This window comes from Prunus mume, linkage group LG7 (genome assembly GCF_029339155.1).
Source record: "Prunus mume cultivar Tortuosa linkage group LG7, ASM2933915v1, whole genome shotgun sequence".
Classification (NCBI taxonomy): domain Eukaryota; kingdom Viridiplantae; phylum Streptophyta; class Magnoliopsida; order Rosales; family Rosaceae; genus Prunus; species Prunus mume.
Genome location: NC_142704.1, coordinates 8,943,000 through 8,956,274, shown reverse-complemented (window position 1 = coordinate 8,956,274; position 13,275 = coordinate 8,943,000). Strand labels below are relative to the sequence as shown.

The following is a 13,275-nucleotide window of genomic DNA, read 5'->3' as shown; positions in this document are numbered from 1 at the left end:
ATTTTGTTTAGCCCATAGCTGAAGATGGGTTTTGCATTATTTTAGAGCTATATTTGGGATATAACCCATGGCTGGAAATAGCCTAAGTAGTTGCCATTTTTGGCTGGGCAAGCTAAACCTCTAACCAATTTTTTTGTTCTTTCAATTTAAATAATAAAAACTACCAGCAATTTACAAGGCTATAATTTTCAGCAAACTAAAAAATCTATTCCCTCTCCCCAATATTGCTTTTGTTAAAAAGAAAAGAAAAACTAAATTTATATCATTTATAGCTACAAAAGCTAAACACTAGGGACAGTGGCGGATCCAGGATTCAAAAGTCAGGGAGGTGAAACTTACCTTAAAAACTCAACGGTACGAGTGAATTTTATTGATAAAAATAAAAGGATACACCTAGTCAGGGGGGATGTAATGAGTCTTACCCTCAAATATGCATATCTATACATAAATAAAAGCTTAACAAAAAAAAAAAAAAAACACAAGAAGTAAATGCAATGCAACACAAAAACTAAACTATTTTAATCTAAAATTGTACCCTACGAGGCTTAGAAATCTTAAATTCTTCAATTATTTCTTCATTATCAATACTATTAGCAAACTCTCTTTCAATGTGGAGAATCATGCAATCAGCAAGGAATTCATCAGCTATGGTGCTTCGAAGTCTATTCTTAATAATTCTCATACATGAAAAAACTCGTTCCGTTGTTGCTGTAGAAACAGGAAGAGTCAACACCAACTGAATCAAATCAAACATCTCAACAATGCCAACATCAAATCAAACATCTCAACAAAATTCTTAAAATCAAAGACCTAATTAATTTCAACAAAATCCCCAAATTATATTTCATTCCTAATTAAATCCTAGAAAACTCAATTTCAAATTAAAATTAAAACTAAGATGCATACATTTATTTTAGGAATAACCCAATAGAAGAAGATAATTAAAGAGAAGAGATTAAGAAGAATACTTGTTTCCTTGTATATGAGAAGAGAAGAGAAGAGGTTGTTCAGTGTCACGATTGCACAACACAAAGAAAGACTTGCGTTGAGAAGAAGCTCTCCGACTCTGAATTGCACCTTGCACAACCACTATTTGGCTGCTTAAGTTATATTCTTTCTTTTATTAAAGTTTGGACCGCCATTCATAACATTACTGGTTATAATTTTTTTCAATTTTTAAAGTTTGAGTGGGCTTGTGCTGTGAGTTTTATATGGATTGGGTAGGCAAGAGTGTATACCAACACATGGAATGGATATCAATTACATAGCTTATATATAGGTTTTTAGTGAAATATTTTTGGGTAGGCGGTAGCCTACCCTGCCCTGGCTTAAGATCCGCCCCTGACTAGGGACTAATTAATCAAAATAGCCCATCATAAACTTTATTTTGGAGCTCTAATAACGAAAATATTTTATTTTAAAACAAAATTCAAAATCGAAAGATTTGTCGATTGTAAGCATTAGAGCAAAAATACACAATTAATCAATAAAAAACCGAAATCCAATTTTCTCATTGAATGGCAAAGACCGTGTTCTAAAGGTAAAAGACAACTTTTATACCATCATTGTCTCTCTTTTTTCCTTTTTTCTTTTTTTGTCCGAGTACCATAATTGTCTTAATCTATATATATAAAGCAAAAGATAGAGAATGGTAAAACATTTAAAATATAAGAAAATGCCATTGGTTAATACAAACATTAAAAATTGAAATTATTAATTAAATGATGATAATATGGTAAATTCACACTTTTTTATATTTAAAAAAATTAAAATAAAAAAAGAAGATAATAAATCATATTTTTATAAAATACAATTATCTATTATATTTTTTAATTCTTAAATAAATTTTAAATTTATAAATAAATAAATAAATAAATAACCTCTTGCAAACGCGGAAGTGCTTGCAAAGAGACTACTTTCATGATAAGGTAAAGATCTAGGTCACTTTATGTGTTGTATTTTATCCACAAATAAAATCACATAAGCACCGAAAAAGGCAAGAGACAAATTTGAAAGCTTAGTTGTCCTGGCCACTTTCCGCTAACCAAATGCCACGTGTCACACTCACCCGAGGCTAATATAAAATTCCAAATCACCACACCACCCTTCATTAGACCTCATTTGTAGAGCTTGTCTGTCTCTACGTCCAATCTCTTCCCGTATTCGGAGGGGTATTTTCCGTAATTTTGGAATAGACACGTGTCTCTTTTCGTTATTTCTGTCCTCGGACAGCCACTTACAAAAAAGGCTAACCCTACTTTGCCCCTTTTCTTCAATCGCCGCCTCTTTTTCGATCTCAATAATTTTTTCCCCCGATTCCATCTTGATCTTTCGTCTCAATTCCGAAATTGAGATTAGATTCGATTAATTCGTTATCTCCCCTATCGTTCGATCCCAATTTCAACTATAGCCGTGTTCCCAATCCGATTCTAGGGTTAGGGTTTCAGAAATTGTTCGATCTTCTTCTGCGATCGTAGATCTAAGAAACCATTTTTTGGATTAGCGATTTCCGTTCTCAATTTTTTCGGATTCCGTAAATTCTTTTGAATTCTTTTGGATGTTTAGGTTTTCTGATTTCTGGGTTTTGATCCATTTAGGCTGAATTAATCCATAGATCTATTAGCCTTTGAGGTTTTTCTATCACACAGCTGCTGTATTTGTCCGTGGATCAGATGCAATTTTTGAGATTTCGACGAAAATTGAACATCTAGGGTTAGGGTTTTCAAGATTTTAGGGCTTTTCTTTATTTTCTTAAATTAGGTTGGGAAAAGTTCAGATTCATTCAAGTAAAACAGTTTTGCCCTTTGGTGGCGTTTCGAATTGAGCTTTGATCTTCCAATTCAGCGATCTGCTTCATTTCTTGAAGACTATTTTTTGAGGTACAAACCAATTCCTTTTGTTAATTTATGAAATTATTAGTGCTTAAAAATTATAATCAATTTTAATTACTTGCTCAATTTTTGGGCTTTGATATGGCACCCATATTTTTAGCTAAATGGGGCCCCCTTTTCTAGAAATAGAATAGCAAGCATATTTACCAAATTGCCCTTCATTAGTGATGTCTCCTCTATGCCTCAGGGTGCCCAAATAATTGGCCCCACAAACCCTTTAAGAATATTATAATCATACATTGATTCATAATTCTTAACTAGATTATAATTATCATAAAATTATGTCAGGGACTTGTAGTGGTGTCATTAACTGACATATATACTGATTCTTGCGTGTATATGTCAAAGACATAGTATCAATGTCTATGGTGATACATGACGTGCTGAATTAACATCTTTTAGCAGATAGTTGTGTTTACTGAATTAAAATCTTTTGGTAAGCCTATTTGGGTTTGCTGGATCTGTTTGAGTTTGCTTTGTTTATTGAAAGCGTTTAGTTTATGCAGACTCTAAACTGTTAAAGATGGGTTTATGTCAGTTTGCAAGTTAAGATAGCATTGATTTGTAATTGTAATGGTATGTTTTGGATGAGGTCCTGCTTAGTTTCATTCAAATGAAACGCGCATGTACTGTCTTTGCTATCTGAGGGATAGAATCATGGTAGAGTTAGACAATCATTTAGCTTGAGTAATTTTAGCTGAAAATATGTACTAGAGATACTTCACTTGTGCTTTCTTTTAGATATATAGAAACATAGGTGCTGGCTTCACGGTTTATGATGGTATTAAGAAGTTTTAGGAGTTTCTTTTGCATTTTATCTAAACTTATTTTATCTCTGCCCTGCAGTTTAATATGGTACAAAAACGGCCTCTTGATGATGAGCAAATATTTGTTTCTTTCAAGCACCCAAGACAAGTGGGGCACAGTAAAGAGCTAGTTTCTTTTTCAGAATCTGTTTTTCCTGAAGATGTGCAGACTTTAGGTGAGGGACCGTAGTCTCTGTAAATATATGTCGAACCTCAGAGGGAAAATTTTGTTTGTCTGTCCTAATCAATTTTTGTGAGTTTTTCTAAGACGTTTGATAATTGAATGTCAAACAAACTCAAATCATAGCGTTTTTCACTTGTTTCTCATTTTTCTTTATAACTATTTTTGGTCACATAAAGACAGCCTAATCAGCTGGTTTTCGTTTTTCATTTTGATTTGAACTCTTGAGAAAAGTTCTGATTTTTAATTGGTAGAGAATGGATGGGCAAAAGACAATGATAAAGGTGAAGAGAAGCTTTCTGATGACATATTTTCTGATCTTCGTAAAGGTGGTGAGGATGTTGAAACCAGTGCACCTGGAAGCTTCACCATCTCCTCATGGACCACAAGCAGTACCAGTGAAGAAGATTCTCTGTTGGAAGCACCATTTCATGGATCCTTCGCGGACTGCTTCAATCCTGAACGTCCAATAAGGACATTGGCTCAATCTGAGGATATTTATTCTTTTCTTTTGGATCACCCTCCTCGGAAGTCTGTCTCCATTGGACCAGAGCATCAAGCTGATGTTCCACCGTGGGGTGCACAGGGAACCAATAATAATTCAAATAATTTAGATACATCTGAAGCAGTTTCAAACTCTGACCTTGAGGATGAGAAACGACTGATGGGGACCTGTGTTATTCCAATGCCTGATTCTGATTCATCTGCCGACACTAGTTGCATAGTTGGAATTGGTAGAACTGATTGCAGCTGTGAAGATGAGGATTCTGTTAGATGTGTCAGGCAGCACATTTTGGAAGCAAGAGAAAAACTTATAAAGACAATCGGGCCAAAGAGATTTGAGGAGCTAGGATTTAGTGACATGGGAGAGCAAGTCGCACAAAGATGGAGTGAAGAGGAGGAACAATTATTCCACCAGGTTGTCTTCTCAAATCCAGCATCGTTGGGCAAGAATTTCTGGGACAATCTTTCAACCGTCTTTCCCTCCCGGACAAAAAAGGAGATTGTCAGTTACTATTTCAATGTCTTTATGCTTGTGAAAAGGGCTGGGCAGAACAGGTATGACCCAATAAATGTCGATAGTGACAATGATGAATGGCAGGGCAGTAATGATTATGGTGACAATCAACTAGCAGTTACAGAGGATGAGGACTCAGTGGTTGAGTCTCCCATATGTCGAAATGTTCCTCGTTATTATCAAAGTTGGAAGGATAATTTGCAAGAGTACGATGAGGAAGTTGTGGATGATACTTGTGATGATAATGTCAATGTGGATATGTTTGGTGGGGGAACCAAGCAAATTTTAGATAGATGCTATGGGCTGGTTGACAACTGCAGTACCTGTCCTATAGCTCAGCTTCAGGATAAGATTTCTTGGGATGAAAAGGGGGATCAAGAAGTCCAAGATGATTCATGCACGTCCTTTGATGCAGCGGCTGCTTCACAAGAGAATCAGCTGAAGTCTGAGGAGGGGAATCATTGGTCGGGTGGTTTCAATGGATCTAGCAATCGAGGTGACCATGAATATGTCTTGGAGCCTTGTGATACGAAAATCTGGGATGCTGGATATATGACTTTCCCTGAGAATAAGGTTGACTTCTTGCCAACTTGCAACATGATTGAAGAGGTTTTCGGGAAAGAGTCTTGGAATTACAAAGCAAGGGATGGTAAAAACTTGGGGTAGAGTTGCTTGTCCTTTATCAAGGTGGTTTTGGAAAAGCAGCATTGAGGTGTTCATATCCGGTGGTCCGCCCAGAGGTTTTTCCTCCGAATTTTTTTTTAGAGGAGTTGAGTTTTCCTTGTGTACATCTGATTTGTTGGGAGATGGAAGCTCGCCGTCCCTGTAAAATAGTGTATTAGAAGGTGATTTGCTGCTAGGTCTCTTTTTCATTAGCTAGTGTGGAAATGGAAAATTCCCTTCATACCTTCTTCCTAAAGAGATCCAGAGTTGTCATCTTTGTAGGGTTCTGCTGAAAATATACATATATTGTAAGCACAACGGTCATCTTCGTACGAAGATACCGCAATGTAATTTTGAATGATTTTTCAAATGAAATTTTTTTACTGAGGATTTTATCCCTCATTCTTCACTTTGATATCTGCCTAATTCATATCCATCATCCCCTAGATAAGTGAAACAGAATGAATAATTATGCCTTGAATCCTGATTAATTTTGGTAGGGGACTTTGGGTGCTCAATGGTTTGGCAATTATGTTGAAAGGTAAGAGAAGCAAAGCTTTTATGTCTTATTATATGAGCTAATCTTTGATTCCACCATCCACTTGGCTTGGGATAAAGAAATATGCACTGCACTTTCTCACTGAGCTGAAAGGCAACAAATAAACAAGTTTAAGAGACTCATATCATATAATAGAGCTAGTGGTAGCCTAGGGGAATGCTAACCCTAAGCCAAACCATCCTCTTCCAACCAAAAGGCTGTCTAGGTAAGGAGGGCCCCACATGATGATATTTTATTTTCTATACAATATTGTTTTATTTTTTGAAGTTCATTGACTCTTTTGAGTATCCCCTAAGCCTTGTTTGCTGGTGAGTGCTTGCTCTCTAACACATGCACCATTATTACTCCTGAAGAAACACATGTATCTTTATGATTGGACCATTTTTACATAAAATAAATAAAAAGGAAAGGAAATTTTGGCATCAAACAAATATTAGCAAATAATTTACTTTTTTCAAAGGTAAAAGTAGTGTGATTGAGATTGAAGATACTTTTTCATTTTTTTCTTTCTTGGGTCCACTCAATTTGAGTTCATTTTTCTCACTGTGAAGCTAATAGTAATAGCATTCGAGTAAAAATGCCCCAACTGCCAAGACTATACATACATATTAGCTTATGATTCAATTAAAGCTTAATATGCTTATAATCCGTGCAACTTTTTCATGATTTTATATTATTTGATCATTGATGTCAAATTGGTGTCGGCCAAGCCCAACTGACAAATCAATGTAAATGTTGTGTTGTCACATGTTTGCTTCATGCCGTGAAAGATCGAAGCAACATGGCTATGATCTCCATTACACCTTTCAACCAACTTATTTTATTTCCTCCTCACCACTAGATAGAGAAAAAAAGGTCATTGTAGCCATTTAAGAAAATGTTTCCCAAAAAAAAGGTCATGTTCTTGTTGACATAAACGTGACGTGAGTGGGAGTCAAGAGATTAATTTCGAATAAAATGCGTGGATATACAAACTAATTAATGTTGCGCTTGTAATGAAACAAGAATGATCAAGCACAAAACAAAACAAATGATGTCTGCTTAAAAATTAGGTGCAGGTTTAATGGTCAATGGTTGGCATCTCTCTTAACCAATTACCAACATTTTACTGATGTGTGCTCTGGTCAACGAGTGTGTGATTCAATATTTGGTTGATGTGATTATTCACCAATCGTTGTGCTTGTGATCAGTTTGTTTTATTTTGAAAAATTTGCAGCAAGTTTGAGTTCAACTGAGCCCCAAAATACTAAAAACAGCTGCTTTAGATCCAAGTACAAATATTTCTCAAATTATCTCTGTGGTGGAGTGGAGATATGTTAGCAAAGTGGGCAGTTCAACAACTGGTGTCAACTGGTGTGGCTGCCAGAAATTTACAAAAAAAAACAATTGCTTTCTGATCAATATACAAGTCCACCTTCACTTTTTTCAGCTCTCTATCCTAACACATCAAAAAGTCATTACTGAATCTTCCAAGCACATAGCCACAAGAACAAGATGTCATGTTTAATTTAGCAGGTAAGGTAGACCGGAAGTATTTATAAAGTATTTATAAACCCACCTAGCTAGTTGCTGGTTTGGGACCAAATTAAACTTCATAATTAGTTCAAATTAAGGTAATTACACACAAAAAATTGACTAATATATTCATTAACAAGTAGAATCTGCACATATATAGAATAGAACAAGTGGGAAGGGTGTCCAAAAATGAAAGTAACAGAAAATATGTGTTCTCTTCTCTGCCATGATGGTTTGGTGTTGGATGGTGAGGAATGGGGATGGAAGCTTGAGAAAGCATAAAGCCAAAGTGGGCATCTTATCTCAAGTCTTGTACATGTTACAAGGCATGGCAGAAAACAAGGAGTGGCCTGTGGCCATTCTTTCATTTGAAGGAGTCTACTAGTCAATTTTGAGCATCACTTTTGGAGGGCCATCTCTCTTGACTCTCAAGCGAAGTCTTCTGTGGGCTACCATTCATATCTCTCACGTACGTATTTATACGTATGTATGTTCTCGAATGGAATGCGTGTACATTATACGTACACGCGTACAAACATAAAAGAAACACTATAATTGAATCTGCTGATGGACCAGTAGACATAATAGTATGTGCACATCTCGTGGATCCATTAAAAAATAGACAACAAAAGAAGAGAAAAAAAGAAATGCAAGTACAGAGGTGTTACAGCTAAACATTGTACTAATTAAAGAAGCCGGCAAAAAGGGGACAAAGGAAGGGAATTATGCAGCCAAATAAGTGTGATTAGTGGCTGCTAATAAGACATTAACACTACGATTAGAGCAATGAAAGCCGGCTCCTCCATCATCATCTATAAAGGCCGGCCAGCAGCACCCTCACTCGTTTGGGCCATGCTTCTGCCCAATTTTCTGACTTTCTTTGTATGGCTGCTGCACCCACAACTCTAGACATGCAGCATGTACTAATTCTTTATAGAATTAACTTGCTTGTATCATTGGGTTAGGAATTAATCCTAAACAAATCAACACCTTTTATAAATTAACCACCAAAACTTTGGCCCCAACTACTTCTGTTAATTTCATTAGACCCTTTATACTATAAGTTAGTGATCATTTTAAATTTTCTGATATATATGTTGAATTGTTCTTCTCATGTACAGAACTGTATAGGTTATTTGACCTCTATATATATATATATGTATAATGTTATATATTTTGTTGAAGTGGGTTGTGAGTAGGACATGCAAATCCACTTAAATCAAGATTCAGAAAAGGGATGAACTATATTTGTACTGATATATACAGTAAGATTCTAGCTACCCCATTCTTTAAAGTTAGTTTTGCCTTTTTGTTAGATATTGTTGAAAATTGAATACATGCATGTATTTAAGATCTGGATAGAAATTATATTATCTTCCCTGTATATATTATTTCCAGATCAATATAATTATATATCAGAGTAACTTCAACTTCTATATGAAAATATTGCTGCCTTAAAACCCTTCCTGGGCACAAAGGGATTGAATTAATACTTGAAGGCTTCCTTGCATTTCATAATGGTCCGTAGGTGAGCGGGACTGTTATTTGGTTTTTCATTTGTTTTAAGAGATAGCTTCCAAAAGAAAGAAATCTGATATGGTTTGCATATATAGAAAGTGTGCTGGTTTGTACAAGGCATGGTGAAAATATAATCAAAATTAATTACCTTATCAGAGAGATCATGGTTACCAAAATCTGCTGCTTTTTTCATACATATTTCAAAGGTTACCTATAAAAAAAAAGGAAAAAAAAAACTTACTTTGTTCCAGCCATGGAGGTTAAGGTTAATGATTTGATCATTTTGGCTCTTGGGGTAAAGTTGGATTTTAATTGTTTAAGGATTAAAGTAAATTGTGGAGATAATCAGTAGTTTCAGTGATGCATACAAATATTCCAAGCTTTAGCTCTACTATAATATTGCAGCTTTCTGGGCTACTGTAGCATCTCATTCTCATGTTCATGTAGAGAGTGTGATCACTTACCAATAAAGCACATCAAAGTTGGTTTTGAAGGATAATTATGAATATAAAATGAAGGGTTTATAACTATATACTGTACTGATCACACACAAATAACATAAAACAACAGTGGTAGAGTGTTGAATACTGTGCTAAATGCTTTGGTTGAAACTCAAGGAACTGGATAGAGGGATTAATCTGTGGGACACACCATGAAAAATCTTGAAAATTAATAAAAGCACTTTCATAATAATCAATTGATGAGAAGAAGGAAAAAAGAAAAAGAAGAGATAGTCCAAAAGAATAACGGCCAGAGAGTGGAACCATTCACTTGGGCGAGAGTTTAGAGAGAGAGAGTTTAGAGAGAGTGTGTGTGTATGTGTGTGGGGCCCAATTTCTTAATAGCAAGACAAAGGAAGGAATAGTTAAGGAGGAGAGGGAGTTAGTTTAAGTAGGTTCCTGAGGCATAGGGATGCTCAGCTGGACAAATCTTGGCCGTTGGATTGGTTGGCGTAGGATCCTCAGTTGAGTACACGTGCTGCTATCTTTCCTCTCCTTTACCTCTCTCTCACTTTTTTATCTTTGCTTCCATGCATGGATTTCTCCTCCAAATATAGTCAAGTTCACAGGGAGAGAAAATAGTGTGAGAGAGAGAGAGAAACAAACGCTCGCTCACTCACTCTCACTTTTAATTTCTTCTTTGGCCTGTTCATCGCCATCATTACCAACAAAGCCAAGCCAACACCACCTCACACCTCACCCTCTTCAAATTCTGTATATTTTTTTCAATTTTCAACTACCCAAGAACAGAACAGAACATAACAGAAACAGAGAAGAGCAGAGCAGAGCTACTAATTCTCTGGAAGAGTAAAAGCTACTACATATTTCACTGTCAGATCTTTTTTCATGCTAACATAACTCTGAAATCTGGGATTTCTTCTTCTTTGTTGGTTAGCTCAAAGAGCAACAGCATCGACCTTGATCTGATGCAAATTTCACTCCTAGTTTGAGCTTTCGCCTTGATTTTCTGATCTGGGTTCTGTCATTTCTCTTTCGAGGTACTCTGTTCATTAGCATTTGTTCTTTTTTAGTGTAATGAGATCAAGCATCTCAGAATTTGGTAAACTTCTTTGATCAGATTTGAAGCCTCCTTAGCTTGGCCGATCTTTACTGTTTCCTTTATAGGAAGAATTTTGATTCCAACCAATGGAATTGGAAGATCAACAATTCAAGCATCTATGCAAGTTCTGCAGCAAGAGCTTTCCCTGTGGTAGATCCTTGGGAGGTCACATGAGGTCTCACTTGACCAATAATTCGGCAGAAACAGAGGAAAAACTCATAATCGGCAAAGTTAAACTCCCATCAGCCAACGATGTTAATTCTGATTTTGAAACCGGACCTCATCATCAGCCAGGTTATGGCCTCAGAGAGAACCCCAAGAAGACTTGGAGGCTTGCAGATTCAAGTGAGGATACTTCACTTCTCCCTGACAAGTTTTGCAGAGAATGTGGTAAAGGGTTTCACTCTTGGAAAGCTCTGTTTGGTCACATGAAGTGCCACTCAGAGAAAGAAAGAGTTGTTAATTCCATCAATAGCTTTGATGAGGAAGAAGAAGAAGATTCTTGGACTTGTGCCAACCAGAAGCTAGTCATGGACAACCAATCTGACAACGAAACTACTACTCCCAACAGGAGAAGAAGATCGAGACGAAGAAGAACAAGGTACATGGGCACAACAACCTCCTCTTCCAATTTCTCTATTGCTAATGCTGCCACTTCCTCTGTTTCTGAGATTGAGCAAGAACAAGAAGAGGTTGCTCTGTGTTTAATGATGCTTAAAAGGGATGCGGGTCACTGGGGTGGCTTGAAATTTATAGCACATGACTCCTCTGATAACAATTCTGTGTTCTCTGAAGCTCCTTCATCAGGTCAAACAAATCAGGTTAATGCTGATATTAAGGGTAAGGTTTCTGTCTGCAGTGGTATTGAGATTTTGAAACTGAAGAAGAAACTTAATAAAAAGACATTGGAGCTTGGAAATTTGGATTCTGATTTTTCAAAACATGGGTCTAGGATGAAAAAAGAAGAACTTCTTTCTGCTGTTGGGTTTTCCAAAAATGATAAATTGGACGAAAAAATGGAGTTAGCTCAACCTCAATTGGGTTCAAACAACAAGTGCAATTCAAGCAAGAGAAAATTCCAGGAGAGTTATGATTTTGAGTCAAGGTCAGAGCAATCTCTGAAAACATTGAGCACAACTAGAGGTGATGTTTTAGATTCTGAAGCAGTCTGCAAGAGTTCACAAAAGAGAAGCAAATTTGAGTGCACTACTTGCAACAAGGTTTTTAGGTCATACCAAGCTCTAGGAGGCCATAGAGCAAGTCATAAAAAGATCAAAGGATGCTTTGCCTCAAAAGTTGAAAGCAGTGAAAACACCATTGAAACAGACCTCTCTCCTGAGCCAACATCAGACAGTAAGCTCAGCAAGTCTTGCAAGAATGAAAACCCCATTAAGCATGATGTTAAAGCTGAGATTAGTACAGAGAATAAAGGTCATGCTTGTCCAATTTGTCTAAAAGTTTTCCCCTCAGGCCAAGCCTTGGGTGGTCACAAGAGATCCCATTTGATTGGTGGTTCAGCTGAGAATAAAAACAGCCAAACCATTGTAATTCAGAAACCTGCAGCACCTGAAGTCAGGGACTTTCTTGATCTCAATCTCCCTGCTCCTGTTGAAGAAGAGAGCAGCAGCAGCCATGCTGCTGCCTTTAAGCCATGGTGGGTTGGAAGCAGCCATAAGCATGAGGCCCTTGTAGGCCTCATCTCCAACTGAGTTTCCTCTATAAGTCCTTCCCATGCTGGTTTCCAATCCAATAAAGATTCAAGAGTGTACAGATACATATTTCTGGACATTAATTCATTAATTCTTTACAGATTTTAGAGTTTGCTGAGGCATTGCTGCTCATTGCCAGTTTCCAACAAATTCTCAATTACCATTTCCATCTTTTGTTACAGTATACCATATAAATCTCATTTCCTTTTGAAACTTCAATACTGTAATTGAATTTCATATTCTCTTATAAGAATTGTACCTTTTTTTATATATAGGAAAGTAATTATTATTTTTTAATGGCATCAAAGAGAAATGAGTGAGGTGTTGAAAAATTGGGATGCTATATGAAGTCATGAAGAGATAAAAAAATAAAAAAAATAAAAATTTATAATGTGCACAAAGATGGCATGTGAGCTAGCTGAAGGTGAAGGTGGTTGTTTAGTCACCTACCATTAAACATGACAACCAATCTCACTTCTTTCTCAAACTTAGTATGTTAAGTGATGCTTATATTTCTCTACTCTAACTACTATGCTCACTAGAATATAATTCATCTTTTTTTAAATTTGGACCACTCCAACTTACAAGTGTCTATATGCAAGTATAAAGTCACTTCAGCACGCGAACTCTGCTGCCCTCAAATTAACTGCAAATAGGTTTTATTTTAGGTGGGAAAGGCTGCTAAAGCAAGGAATATTTTTTCCCCAATAATCAATTTGGTCTTTTAAACATGATATTTTTTTTTTGGAGAATGTCTTTTTTAATTGAAATGGATGATAACATACTAAACACACACACTACGCATGAGATTTTTTGGTTACCTCTGATAGAGCTATACATTTATATATTTGGGCA

The 13,275-nt window shown here is 36.2% G+C and overlaps 2 protein-coding genes across 4 annotated transcripts; both read left to right on the top strand.

Annotated features, from left to right (window-relative positions):
* The first annotated feature begins 2,117 nt into the window (after positions 1–2,117).
* Positions 2,118–5,974, top strand: LOC103338537 (uncharacterized). 2 transcript variants are annotated; one of them, XM_089041100.1, is made up of 3 exons: positions 2,118–2,879; positions 3,738–3,873; positions 4,208–5,974. In XM_089041100.1, the coding sequence occupies exons 2-3, from the start codon at positions 3,744–3,746 to the stop codon at positions 5,560–5,562; spliced, it is 1,485 nt and encodes a 494-aa protein (XP_088897226.1). In that variant the 5' UTR covers positions 2,118–2,879; positions 3,738–3,743; the 3' UTR covers positions 5,563–5,974. The 2 variants fall into 2 exon arrangements, with proteins under 2 accessions (XP_088897226.1, XP_008239972.2); XM_008241750.2 differs by having other exon boundaries at positions 2,122–2,879; positions 4,133–5,974.
* A 4,211-nt stretch (positions 5,975–10,185) lies between these two features.
* LOC103338450 (uncharacterized) lies at positions 10,186–12,690 on the top strand. Of its 2 annotated transcripts, none has more exons than XM_089041099.1 (2): positions 10,186–10,649; positions 10,777–12,690. In XM_089041099.1, the coding sequence occupies exon 2, from the start codon at positions 10,798–10,800 to the stop codon at positions 12,418–12,420; it is 1,623 nt and encodes a 540-aa protein (XP_088897225.1). In that variant the 5' UTR covers positions 10,186–10,649; positions 10,777–10,797; the 3' UTR covers positions 12,421–12,690. The 2 variants fall into 2 exon arrangements, with proteins under 2 accessions (XP_088897225.1, XP_088897224.1); XM_089041098.1 differs by having other exon boundaries at positions 10,730–12,690.
* Positions 12,691–13,275: the final 585 nt, after the last annotated feature.

What these genes read in the sequence shown, in the direction of transcription:
- LOC103338537 (XM_008241750.2), top strand. Translation starts at nt 3,744, where the DNA reads ATGGTACAAAAACGGCCTCTTGATGATGAGCAAATATTTGTTTCTTTC. An exon ending in TGAAGATGTGCAGACTTTAG is followed by an intron (nt 3,874 to 4,132) that starts GTGAGGGACCGT and finishes TTTAATTGGTAG; the next exon opens with AGAATGGATGGGCAAAAGAC.
- LOC103338450 (XM_089041099.1), top strand. Translation starts at nt 10,798, where the DNA reads ATGGAATTGGAAGATCAACAATTCAAGCATCTATGCAAGTTCTGCAGC.